At 37.4% G+C, this 14504-nt stretch overlaps 1 protein-coding gene across 21 annotated transcripts in view; it reads right to left on the bottom strand.

Moving 5' to 3' along the window:
* Agfg1 (ArfGAP with FG repeats 1) overlaps nt 1-14504 on the bottom strand; it is a 61985-nt gene that overhangs the window by 6208 nt on the left and 41273 nt on the right. For 2 of the 21 annotated variants that reach the window (XM_006496430.4, NM_001347077.1), the window contains 7 exons: nt 12357-12566; nt 11433-11613; nt 8607-8683; nt 8327-8419; nt 3287-3334; nt 1212-1370; nt 227-318 (listed from right to left, as the gene is read on the bottom strand). In XM_006496430.4, coding sequence (XP_006496493.1) covers nt 227-318; nt 1212-1370; nt 3287-3334; nt 8327-8419; nt 8607-8683; nt 11433-11613; nt 12357-12566 — 860 coding nt within the window. The remainder of the gene's footprint in view (nt 1-226; nt 319-1211; nt 1371-3286; nt 3335-8326; nt 8420-8606; nt 8684-11432; nt 11614-12356; nt 12567-14504) is intronic. The other 19 variants (XM_006496432.4, XM_017316914.2, XM_006496431.4 and 16 more) reach the window with 14 other exon arrangements.

Genomic DNA, 14504 nt, shown 5'->3' with positions numbered 1-14504 from the left:
TTGACAAGCGTGCATGCATTTCATGATAAAACAGCGAATCTGGTCTTAGCTCTCTGATTTGCAACAATGTCTACAAGGCCTTGTAAGGGCCTACATACGCTCTAGCGTCCCAGAACAGAACAGGAAGTTGGTTGTGCAGACACAGCCACACTACAGCCACACTCTGGCTTCCCTAGTTTAAAAAGAAGACACAACTCATTTCTCTAAGGTTCTAAAATTCACTTACCATAAAAGGATTACTAGACACTCCAGCAGCTGCTACTTGACCGAAAGGGGTTACCACTGGTTTTGTTTGTCCAAACGTGGCGAAACCTGCACCTTGTGGTTTTTTTTTAAAAGAGAGAAAGAGAGGGGGAGGAAGAGAGAAAGAGAGAGAACAACAACCAGTTATAAATTACACTGCCACCAAGAGCCTATCTCAGTATTAGAAGTTTCATAAAAATTCTTAACAGATGGGAAAAAAAAACCAAAAAAACAAAACGAAATTAACACATTAGGTCTCATGTCTTTTTAGGTACCAGAGACAAACTTCCTATGACATGTATTTAAGGGCCTCAGAGTTCTGAAGTAATCTAACTCTACCTTCAAGGATTTAACTGATGACTATGTGACTATTTGGGACAATAAATGGATTCTACACAATACCACAGTATTTCTTAGGAAACGTCATCATTTATGACCACTCTGCACTGTATTTCCTAACTACTGAAGGCATGAGATCCACCTACATTTCTGAAATGTATGGATTTCAAAGCTAAGCAAGTAAAAAAATAGGTAAAAAGAAAGGCTGAGGGAATCTTTTAGCCTATTATAAATAAAGCGCAGCACTATCACCTATTTAGAGAATTAGTCAAAATACACACGCCCACCCTAAAAGCATACCAGCAACCATTTGCCATGGAAAAAGAAAATAAAACTAATACTCGAAGTCTACAGGACTACACAATTTGCACTTCAAGTCAAGAAACATGAGAACACACAAGATGGACTTGTAAGACAAAAGACATGGTGACTTTGAGAAGACTTTTACAGTCACCGATGTCTCCTAACATCAAGGAAATGTATTAAACCACAGTCTCCTTAAACCCACATCGCCAAAGGCTCTTCTAGTGTAGGTAGTCAACACTGAGCAAATAAAACGACTGCAGTCTTAAGGCAGTCTGTAAAAGTACTGAAATCGTGCAGCTGGCCGAATGTTCATGCTTACTTACCATTGGGCTGTTGAGAAAAGGCTGTCTGCTGAGGGAAAGCTGCTTGGGCTGGGAAGGCAGGCTGCTGGAAACTGCCACTAAAGCTGGTAGGGAGACTATACTGGGCAGGAGTGCCAAATCCTGCTGGCATACTCATAGATGCGGTGCCAAAGGTTGCCGCTGATAGAAGAAGAAAGGGTAGGTCAGAGATACCGCAAACAGTCCTCAGTGTGGCATACAAGCACTTACCTTGAAAAGACTAAGACACGTATTAAGGGCATTTGAAACCAACAAATCCTGACAAAGTCAGTACAGTTAAACACTGTCTGTGGTAACCTAGGAAGTTTTCTTCTGAAATGCAATGACCAGAGAGAAAAACTACTAAAGTTGTCATTTGAAATCCTAAGAAGACTTCCATAAGCAATTACATAAAGTCAAACAACAGCCTGGTTTCAGAAGCCAGTCATACTGTCATGTGTACAGCATTATATACATCCTGGATTTTAGGTTCTTTTCCTATATCCAGTTAAAAAAAAAACAAAACAAGCAAACTTTAACTACTAAGTACCTGCTATTGTGTAAGGTTCACTTTTCTATAGAAAAAATTTTAAGACTTCTTCAAAGAGCTCACTAAAAATTACATAATTTATAGGACAACTAGGGTGAAAGGCAGGACATTCAAAACTATACTTGTATAACTACAGCCAAAGACAAAGAAAGAAAAATTCTACTTAAAGCACCAATACAAGTATAAGAATATATTAAGTTCCTATTAACTACTTATATATGCATATACATATTTTATATATGTATATACACATAATATATAGAAACATATATATTTATACACACAACACATATACACATATAAACTCATACTTCTACACCCCCATTTCACAACTGTAAGAGAATGGAGGACAGTGTGAGCTACAGATGTTGGTGTAAATGCACAAAAATTGGAAAATAAGTGCAAAGACCATTTTTAGAAGAGATGAAGACTATCATGAGTCCCCTGTTCAATATTAGTAGATCTTCTTTGGCTTACTGTGTTTGACGGGTAGTGCCTTAACAGGTAATCTACATGGAAATCACCAATGTTTATGTGATATGCCTATGTCATCCCCCATTTACATAAACAACCACATATATCTCTTCTGCCGAACAAGACTCGTAATTGGGAACTTCTCTGGATCTGCCTCAACAGGCACAGGGACAAAGGTTGGTAAATGTACCACTAAGGCTAAGAAATTAGTTCCATTCCAGTATTGTGTCATGCAATAGCAGAATGCTGTATCAGCTATTGGTAAGAAATACCTAAAATAGCATCTTCCAATGATATGTTTGTTCTAGGAAGGGACTTAGTAAAATAAGGATATGGGGAAAAACTGAAAAGCCCATCAATTTGTTTCCCAATTTCAAATATTTTACCAAATTCAAAGCAAAGAATGTTTTACCTAAAAACAAACTGAAAAGTGTTACATACGTTATCCACAGTAATTCTAATGTTTGTGACAATGCAAATTGGTTTAACGAATCTAATTAGACTATAGGTTTTTTTTTTTAGCTTTTTACTATGGTGGGGAGAGGAGAAAAGAAAAGAAAGACCAGGCTATTGGGAAGCAAGTGAATGAAAAAAAGTCTGAGCACATTGCAAGGGAGACAGGAGGGTTTCACTGCAGACAAAATGCACTAATGCAACTGACAAGTCACTGTTTAAAGCACTCAATGCAAAGCTTGGACAGTTAGGCAAAACCAAACTCCAGATGAGCTAAAGCAGGAAAATGATTTGGTACATCAGAAAGATATCACTTAAAGGTATTATGAATTTAAACATAAGAAAAATGATCAAAACAGCTATTAACATTCTACCGTGACCATGGAGGTAAGCAATGCTTTTCAATATTAAAGCATAAATCATTCCATAGGATACTCATGTTACTTTAAATACAATGTGACCTTAATGCCACACATCCATGCCCACTCCATATTAAAACATGGAAGTAACTTAATTCCACATGCAAGGATCCAAAAGACTAGCAGAAGCTTCCACAAGCAGCTAGACATATTGCCACACAAATCTAGTTGTGGCCACCTACCAAAATGAGCGTGAGGAAACACTTGAGAATGCATTGCTCCAGAAAGGCCTTATGGGAAGCCATAAAGAGACCAAGGTCAATTAAGTTATACACAGCTACTGTTAAAATAAAAGTTAACTGGTTTCATTAAAGCTTTCTAGAGTTAGAACACACAGTTGCCCATAGGTGTCACAGAAATATACAATAGAAACACACCCCAACATCAGACTTCATGTTTCAATTACATTCATGACATTGGAATGTGCCACTTTTAACAGTTTAGAAAAATAAATGCCAAATGAAAAAACACTAATGAAATCCATTCTTAAAAATCCTCCGTAGTTGGTCACAGCAGCCCATCCTTTTAATTCCAGCATGGAGAGGAAGATTATCTTTGAATGAGATCAGCCTTATCTATACAGCAAATTGCAGACCAACCAAGCTTGCAGAGTGACACTCTGTCTCAAAATAAAAATAATCTTAGCTTTCTTTAGCATTTGAAGATACAACCATAACCCTAAAAACGGTACAGTAAGAACCAGATATGGGCATACATATGAAATCATGACAACAGCAGAAAGATCAGTAGTTCAAGGCCAGCCTCAGCTACAAAGTAAAATTCAGGGCAGCACCCCACCTCTCTCACACCACACACACACACACACACACACACACACACACACACACAGCATCATGAGACAAATCCAAAAATGTTTATCACCTGAAACTCCAAATCTTAAACAGAGTCCCTGAATAGAGATGGTTTAGTGCTTAAGAGCACCAACTACTGGAGGTCCTGAGTTTAATTCCAAACACACACACGGTGGCTCACAACCATCTCTACTGGGATCTAATACCCTTTCCTGGTATATGTGAAGACTGCTACAGTGTACTCATACACATACAATAAATATTTTTTAAAAAATCAAGACATAACTAGAAATATCTAAAGATAAAAGAGCTAAGCATTATGAGGAGAAAAATCATTAATCATGCATATGCTTTAGTCTACTTAAAGCATCATAGACAACAGAATGGAGAAATGTGTCCTGAGCACAGCTCACCAGGGGTACCAGAGGGCAGAATTACATGCATATATTTAACTAATGGAAAAAACATGGCTTACTAAATTCTAAAACTGGTGTTTTGTTTAAATTAGGGTTATTTCTATGCATTTTGCACTACAATCCTTTTTTAGATTAGCACAAATCTGAATGAGGCACACACTGATGGAAGAGAGAAGTCTGTGTCTTAGTTCTGGTACTTTCTACATCTTTCAGTTTCCTCATTGCAAAGAGAAAGAGAGGTACAGAGATAATAGGATCTATGTATTTGCACAAAACTGCTATAAAAATTAAGTGTAACAATAAGTTAATGTACTATACGGAAGCAAGAAATATTTTTCTTGCCAATTTAAACAGATTTTATACTACACTGTACATTCAGCAAAATGCCCTGTTAATTCCAGACTGGGTAAGCAGAGACACAAGAATCCCTATGGCTTATAGGTCAGTGAGTGTAGCCTAACTGGTGAGCTCCAGGCCAATAAGAGACTGTCCCAAAAGAAGTGGATGGCATTCCTGAGGATGATAGCCAGTACTGTACTGTCCAATCACTTTATGAAGATCCCTATGCAAGCATACCTCTCTCTCCCTCTCTCTCTCTCTCCCTCTCTCTCTCTCTCTCTCTCTCTCACACACACACATACACTTTTAAAAGTTTAAGAGAAAAAAACAGTTGACAAGGAAGGGTTCTGTAATAAAGTTTAGTCAATGTATTTTACTCTTCTTAGAAATCCAAAGGCTTCCTTCGACTACTCTTGCATCGGTAAAGCTTGTTAAACTGTGCTATCTCAGTGTTCCCCCTATACCCTTACTAAAGCTCAGAACTCTTTCTATTGACTAATGAGTTAAAAACCTCTTAAAGCTGGCAATATGGATCACCAGGTGAAAGTGTTTGCTGCATAAGCCTGAAGCCTGGCTTCGGTCCCTAGATCCTGCAACAGAAGAACTAATCCTAAAAGCGGTTTTCTGATCTCCACACAAGTGCTACAGGCCATTTATCATCTCCCACCCCCACCCCAGTTTCTCTATAATAAAACTATTTTTAAAACTTCTCAGTGAACAGTGAGCGTTAACCAGTATTAACCACTACTGTACTTTAGTCTAACACAGAGTTGACATCCTAGGTTGATATTTATTTTTCAATCTTCAAGAGCACAGAACTGTTACACTGTTCTTCCAAAGCTATCTGAAGGAGTTTTTTTACAGAGTTAACATTTTTGAGAAGAAAGAGGCCTCAAGTAATCCAAGTGCTGCAAAAGACTAGGTGCTCTTGAGGATCGTGCATTGTCAAAGCTGTGCAGTACTGCACTTTCAACATTTGTTTCAGCTTAATCAATTCAATAATAACCTAAGAAAGAATCCAGTGTGATAAAGGTGTCAAAACACCTTATAATGCAAACATTACTTTAAAATAGACAGCCATTGTGGCACGTGCCTTTATTACGAGTATTCAGAAGGCAGAGGTATACAGATTTCTGAGAGTTCAAGGCTATATACCAAGTTCCAGGACAGTCAGGGTTCCACAAAGAAATTTTATCTCAAAACAAAAAATTACTTTGAAATAAAATTTTGTAGAGAGAATATTTTCTTTCTGATAAACTTTAAAATTAAACAGTGCTTAGATAAGCTATGGATTTTACATATAGTATTATAGTCTATGTAGAATCTTAGCTCCTAAAATACTTTCATATTGGGCTGGAGAGATGACTCAGTGGTTAAGAGCACTGACTTCAGAGGTCCTGAGTTCAATTCCCAGCAACCACATGGTGGCTCACAACCATCTGTAATGGGATCTGATGCCCTCTCCTGGTGTCTGAATAAAACAAATAGATCTTAAAAAACAAGCAAACAAAAACTTTCTTATTTAAAACCAGAAGACAGTAAAGAGGTCGTGAGGGACCCCTAACTCTGATGCACACAGTACAACACAATCACACAGTGACTTAAAGCTTCTGACGCCAGTCTGGCTGCCCAGGGAGCACTGCTCACACCAGAGAGAAGCACAGATTTAGTCAGGCAAGGTGTAATTTGAGTTTCTCTTCTTTTGGTTATCTCTATAAACTGAACAATGTGCTGTGGTAACTTTAATACAGCAAGCACACATTAGGAAAAATGGTTCTCTTTTTCTACTATCTGAGTTCCAGTTCACGATGGATTAGCAAGAAGCACTTTTATATACCTAGCAACCCCACCAGTCCCTAAACAAATCATTTTTTAATTAAATCCGATAGGAATTTCAAATACTTAAATTATGACTAAAATATTTGTATAAATGGAAAATAATACTTATTATTCAGACTTGTGATACAGCAGTGTTTAATTCTTGTTTCTCTGTTTAAATAGATTCTCCCCATAGTAGTCTAGACTGGCTTCCAATTCCTGATCCTCTGTCTATCCCTCATGGTTGGGTTTAAAGACAAAATACCACCATGGAAGCTCTACTATCATAATCCTTAGTCTTGCCAATAATAAAGACATTTGTCTTAACTACTAATTCTTAATGATTTAGGTATATTATAATAATATACTCTTTGGGAAGGTGGGGATTTTAGGCATAGATTTCTCTGAGTAGCCATGGCTTTTCTGGAACTCAACTCTGTAGACCAGGGTGGCCTCAAACTCAGAGAGACACTCCTGCCACTGCCTCATGAGTGATAGGAACTTAAGGCATATGTCACCACAGCCCAGCCTATGATGATATACTCTTAAAACTTCACACCTGCCGGGTGGTGGTGGTGGTGGTGGTGGTGGTGGTGGTGGTGGTGGTGGTGGTGGTGGCGGCGGCGGCGGCGGCGGCGCACGCCTTTAATCCCAGCACTTGGGAGGCAGAGGCAGGTGGATTTCTGAGTTTGAGGCCAGTCAGGTCTACAAAATGAGTTCCAGGACAAACAGGGCTATACAGAAAAACCCTGTTTTGAAAAACAAAACAAAACAAACAAACAAACAAACAAAAAACTTCACACCTACACTTGCTTCAACTAGAGTTGAAGCTCTCGGTCCATTACTCTGAAACACAGAAAAAAGCTTACAAAGTCTAGACTGACCACACCACCTGTAACTGCTGCCATGCCATGCCAGGCAATGACAGTAAGAGAGAAATGGAAGAAAATCAATAATAAATAATGTGACTGGCTTGCGTATGTAACAAGTATAGAAAAGGGGGAGGGAGGATAAACAAAAGTAATGAAAAAAGGTACTGAGAAATAAAATATTCAAGTACTGAACTCCAGAATAAGTGGGGATATATATATATATATATATATATACACACACACATATATATATATATATATATAGTTTAGTTGGTACAATGCATGCCCAGGATGCAGGAGGACCCAGAGTTTGATCCTCAGCTCTTAGTTAAAAAAATAAAACAAAAAAATAGGAGCCCTAAAAAAGAGGCACTAGAGATATTTAATTAGAATTTTATATAAATGCATTTATATATAATAATAAAGTATTATTACAAATAACAAAATAATAAAGAACTATAACACGGTTTGTTCATCCAATATAATCTCATGGGGCTTTGAGGTAGTATTTTGTTAATACTGAATGACTAACAGCTATTCTGGCAGCAAGCAAACCAAACCACCCTTGTCAATCACACTCTTCCACCCATATTTGAGCTTTCCTACCTGGAAACCAACGGTTCTGTCAAGAGGGTTGAAACGCAATTTCTCAGCTCCAGTATGTTAATTCCTAAATTTTATACATTTTCAGTAGCATTTGTCTTTTTTGTATTTTAGACAAGTTCTTTCTATGTAACTGAGGCTGGCCTCACACTCTTTATCCTCCTGCCTCAGTCTGCCAAGCCCTGGGATGAGAGGCACACAGACAGCAGCACCCCCAGCTGCTCAGATGACGTATCTGAATAAAGTCTCCTACCCTTTCTCTTACACTACTGTTGGCTAAGAAGGAGGCCTCATGTTTAAGTCTTTACAATAAGCTCCTTTCCCCAGAGGTTCTAATGCCTCACTCTGTCTTTTCTTCTTACCTGTTGCTCCTCTGGCATTGGTCTGAAATGGGTTTGTAGACGATGCCGCAGAAGGACCAGTAGCAGCAACAAATGGATTCGTAGAAGGCGTAGCTTTTAAAGAAGTATAAAATATGCTATAAATCCTAATATTTAATATTCAAGATTTTTAAAAAATTTCTTCACTGTATTTTTGAAGACAGAAATGTGAACCTTTTGATAACAAGACATTGCTCTCTTACTGTCTTCCCTAAAAAGAATGTCATACGGCATATTCAGGTTCTGTACAAAAAGCACATACCCCCAAACGGAGCAGGACCACTTGAAGCAGGTTGTGTCTGAGCAGAGGCACCCACAGGCACTGTTCCAAAGACACTGCTGGAGAGAACATCAAGTCAGTACTTCCTAGAGACAAGGCTGTCTCCCTACACAGTGCTCACAACACATACAAGCACAGAAAAACCAACTGGGCTACACATCACTGCAGTTCTCACCACAGATAATCCAGATACGTTTACATTCTGAAAAATTATCGAAATTCCAGTAATCAAGTGTTTTTAGATGCTATCTTCAGTAATCAGTAGTATATAGAAATACGGTTTAAAAATATGTATCTAAGATTGAATTCCATTATCTGACAGCATAAACATTTTTAATAACTATATCTCTAAGCAAAAAGAACTTTTATTTTATATTTATACTAATTCACATAATAATGTATATATTATGTATATATTAGCATCTGTTTGACATGTAGGATGAACATGTAGTTTTATGCACACACTGAACAACAAATATGAGTACTTCATTTTCTTTGACAAGACACCAAAATCGGAGGTTTCCTAAAGTCAACTGCAATGGGGAAACTGAAACTGATGAACTTTCCCACTCACAGAGCCAAAGTTTTAATGACTTTCAGGGACTCCAAACAATTTTCCATCTTAGTGGCTATTTAACAAAATGAAAATACTTATTCAATGACCTGTGTCAATCTTCCAAATGCTGATATACTTTCATATATGAAATTTAAAATTCACTTTCATTTCTATCATTAATCATTTCATCGGAGTATCGGAAAGCTGTCATTTATGGTTGAATATACAAATTTCCCAAAATTCTAATATTTGCTTGAAAGCCTCAATTACAAGTTGTGGGTTTTTTGTTTTTGAAACAAAGTTTCACATAGCACAGGCTAGCCTGGAATCTGCTACACAGGGTGTTCTTGAACTTCTAGTCTTTCTGCCTCTACATCCAGGTGCTGGTAATTCCCCATTTACAATGCTAGGATTCTATCCAGAGTTGGTGCATGCTTGGTAAGCAAGGCTGGGATTCTATCCAGAGCTTGGTGCATGCTTGGTAAGCAAGGCCGCCCGAGCTCGGCCTGAAGCAGAAAGCACAGCCTTCACAGCTCAAATCCAAACCACCATAAAATGAGCGGCTGGTCTGTCTCAAAACTCAACAACCATAAATTTCTTTCATCAGACCATCTGTTTAACAATGCGCTCAAACTACTTGATACACACATAACATGAACAGGCAGAAAATACATTTAATGGAAAACATTGAATAAAGTTGAAAACGGTTGTAATTTTTACCAAGAATATTAGTTAGAAAAACTCATCAACACGATTGTAAGGTAAAGAGGGAAATGGCGGCATGCGCAACTTGAGAGCATGAGTAAAATCTGAGTGAGACTCAAACACTTGGTTTGGTGGTTTGAATAGGAACAGCCCCCATAAGCCCCTAGGGAGGCACTATTAGGAGATGCAGCCTTGTTGGAGGCAGTGTGTCACTGTGGGGACAGCCTTGAGGTCTATGCTCATGCTACACTCAGGGTGGCGCACAGTCTCTTCTGCATCCTACAGAAAATTATGTAGAACCTAACTCTCGGCTCTTTATCCAGGACCATGTCTGCCTGGATACTGCCATGATGATAATGAACTAAACCTCTGAAACTCTAAGCCAACCACAATTAAATATTTCCCTTTATGCCTTGACCATAGTGTCTTTTCACAGAAATGGAAATCCTAACTAAGACACTAGAGTCCAGGCCACAAAAGAAGACCACATTTTTTAAAAATTAGAAATAAAACAGTGTTCATGAAGAAACACAATGTATATACTGTGGTACAATCTGATGACACTACCTTAATTTCTGCTCAAGATTTCATCAAGGTTTCCCTGCCTTATTTTATCTTGTGTACCACAAATACAAATGTCAATCACTGAAAAACCAAATTATGAAAGAGAGGTCTGACCTCACAGACTCTGAAAAAGAGGCTTAGGTAACTCAAACATTCCACAGATCACACTTGTAAACCACTAATATATCACAATGCAACATCAATAATCTATCACATGGAGTGTATCTATGTTTCTAGGCCTTAAGGCCACCTTGTTACTATTATTAAGATATATTATTAGAATATAACAAATATTTTTCTTATTTGGCTTCAATTTGTACCATCTCAAGTAGTTAGAATTTCTCTCTAGAAAAGGTGTCAAAGAGAAATAAATAATAGTAATACAGCAGTTATAATCTACAGAAATGGAACAAAAGAAATAACTAGAATACTGTACACTCTTGACAAGTTTAAAAAGCTTGTTGAACGTCTGCTGCTCCTCGAGGCTTGGTATTGCATGCCTGAAAGCACTGTGGAGGCAGCCATAGGACCATGAGATCACAGCCAACCTTAGTTAACACAGGGCCAATGTTTTAAACACACAGACAAGGACAAGCTAAAGAATGGACAGCGGCATTGGGGTGTGTTGCAAACCGACTAAACTCTGAGCCCTGCCATATGCAATTTGACTGCTAAGCAAACTCTCTGCTAGGTTACATAATCCATATGTAACTCTCCATCTACAGATGTATGTTGCTTGAAGTGCATTTAGCATCCAAGAGGGAAAGGGGGTAAGATTTCTAAGATTTGATAAAAGAATTATGGTAGATACAAAAATTATATTTTAAATAGCAAATTACACTCAATTTCCTCAGACTTAAAAACTACTCAATAATTTTTAAATTACAACCCCACAACAGTCATATATTTGAACTATGTGACTCAGATGTGGAAGAAATCAGAAAGTAACAGACAGGAGTGCTAAGGCATGGAGGGAGGGGTACCTGCTAGCATTACTGGTGGGCGTGTACGCATTACTGGAGGTGGCTGCAGAGCTGAACACGCTGTCTAACTCTGCCAGGGCTGCATACTTGTCTGAAGATGCACTTGAATGACTGGGAACTGAAACCACAGAACCAACAGGAGCTTTACCCGTGGTCCCAAAACCACTCCCTTGATCACCTCCTAGAGGCAAACAAACAAAAAAGTTACACCAAAACTTTAATATCATATTGTCAGTTTATCAATCATATTTGCCATGAATCACAGGTAAACCCAAAACTGACTGGACCTAAATTTTAAATGGACAGGATTCAAAGAACTCTAAGATGGATGGTTTCATTCAAACCAACACAGAAGCCTGTATGGTGGACCTAACGTGCACCATCTATTAATATTACCCATCTCCCAGGGTTTGCCATGAAAGAGAGAGATAATTATAATAGGTAATATTTAAGGTCCTTCCTGTGCTAGGCACTGTTCTACATGTCTTACATACAGTAACAAAATCTAAGGCCAATATTTCAATTCTATGCTCCCTCCCAGTTTGAAGATGAGAAAAACAATGCCAAAGATAAGGGTGACAATCGAGGATAAAACATATTCCCACTGTTCTCCATTATATACACTTTTACAGGGGAACACTTAAGGCCAAAACTTACTACAAAATATATTAGGAAAATAGCCACTGAATAGTAGAGCATGTTTTTGAAGACAAAAATACAATTATTTTCAACTACTTTTCTTTCAAAATTGTTTATAAATTAATTTCTAGGTCTTCAGTTTTATAGTTGATATTCCAAGAACCTTTTACTTAAAACATTCAATAAACACATACTTTCTATACAAGTTAGAAAAGCATTATCTTCTCAGATTTCAACGTATGTAATTTAGACAAATTAGTATCCGTTTTGTTTACACATTGATACCTTGCCCAGCACTGAAGATATTGTCTAAATTAGCAAGTGCCGCATATTTGTCTGCTGTCTGTAAACCAGCTTTGTTTGTTGAAACTTTACTAACAGTTGATGCTGTCTGATGACTCTGGGATGTACTGAAGGTTCCAAAATCAGCACTGGAGGATTTAGGGAAGTTATCAAAATGAGCAAAATTAGCATTTACTGATCCAGCACTTCCACCTGTAACAGAATAAACAAAACATGAAACTTCTATATTTTTCTCAATATTCCTGGTAGATTTATTTGATCATTTCTGCCTGAGGTAGCTGTGTACATATATACACATATATGCATACATACATATATATGTATATACACATATATGCATACATACATATATATGTATATACACATATATACACACATATGCATATGTATATATGTATGTGTGTGTGTATATATGTATATATATACATACACACTCATAATCATGTATATTCCTAAAAATTGGTGACTGCTAAATGACAACCATCTACACATTTCTTTTATAAAATATGAAACTTGACCTCCTAAGGCCCTGACAATAAGTAAGACAATATCTACCCTGGGATAAACAACAGAACATATGGGTGGCGAGGTCTGCAACGTCATCAGAATTCCTCCGCAGACTCTGAGCCATGTATAAGATACACTGATGATAAAAGTTGTTTCAGTCCTTGCCTTTTTTCACTTGAAGAGCCATTACTTAACTCTGCAGCAATTCAATGTGCATTCAACAAACCTGATGGTCACAGTAAAACTAAGTCCCACCATGTAGTTCCAAGTACAAAATTAAAGTACCTGACAGTGATTGTTGCCTTCATAAAGCACAATTCACCTAGCTGTAGTAGGCACATGGCCTACTAAATCTGTAAAATATGATCTCCACCCAAGACTTCTGGTGTCCTCACCAAAGACTACAGGCCGTGTACTCTACTCCATGCTTTGAATCCTACATAGGTACTAGTTCTTTTTTCCTAAACTGTCAAAATCATATCATACATGCTAAGGTGAAAGCAAAGTTCAAAGTTTTGTTTTTGTTTTTTTTTTAAAGGCAGAACAGATCATTAAAATACCTTCCATCAATCAATTCTTTGACAGTCTAAAAAAATATAAACTGATGAATTTTTTTCAAGGATTAAACTCTGGGTGTTTCAATGAAAACTAAAAAACTTGGGCATGGTGACACATGCCTATAATCTGACTTATTCAGAAGTCTGAGGCAGGAAGACTCTCAGTTCAACATCAACCTGGTTAGCACATTAAGCCTCCATTTTCAAAATTAATTTTCAAAGAAAAATCAACTAAAACTAACATAAATAGATATGTATGTTAAAAGACAGTGATCTGGTATGAGTAGCTAGCAAATAAACTAATACTAAATTTCTAAGATTTTTATGAAAATTTTCATTTGAAATTATTAAGCCAAATAACTTTCACTGATAACTTGGATATAGCTTTAACTCTTGAGTTTAATAAGAGAAGGGAGAATCAAGGTAATGTATGAAGGCTAATCATTAAAAAGGATGATGATCTATAACTAAAAAACATGAAATAACACAAAAAACATATAGATGAATAAAAGATGCCTACTGGACAATAGAACTTACTGTGGGCAGCCTGGAGAGGAAAGGCTGAAGTAAATTCACCAAAACTGCAGCTAGATGAAAGTACGCTAAATGCTGGACAGCCAGAAATTATGTAAAAGATGAAGGTTAAGGAAGGGGGAGAAGAAAATTGAAAGAAAAGCCTTTTAAGACAACACATACAGAGTTAAAAGTTAAAAGAAAAATAGTCAGCCAAAAAGCTAAATAAGGTTTCAACAGATTTCTGAAAACAGTACACTTTTACAGAAGAATTTTCAATGTTTGAAACCAATTCCTGCACAGAACTACTTCCACATTTAAAGCGGCCATTAATAATTTATACTTGACTAAACAAATACAACAATTTGCTGACCCATAAAATAACATTTCTATTTCTATGGAAGCCACCAACTAGCTTCCCTTAGCCTAAGACACAGCATGAGCCTTAGTCACGGTGTCTCATGTACTAACAACGTGTGGTGTTTCCAACCTCGGCGGATGGAGACTCGCAGGAGAGCATGTGCAGGAAAAGGAGGACAGGAGGTAACGCACA

Source organism: Mus musculus, chromosome 1 (assembly GCF_000001635.26).
Source record: "Mus musculus strain C57BL/6J chromosome 1, GRCm38.p6 C57BL/6J".
Lineage (NCBI taxonomy): Eukaryota > Metazoa > Chordata > Mammalia > Rodentia > Muridae > Mus > Mus musculus.
Note: the sequence above shows the minus strand (reverse complement) of the source record. Positions and strands in the feature narration are given on the sequence as shown.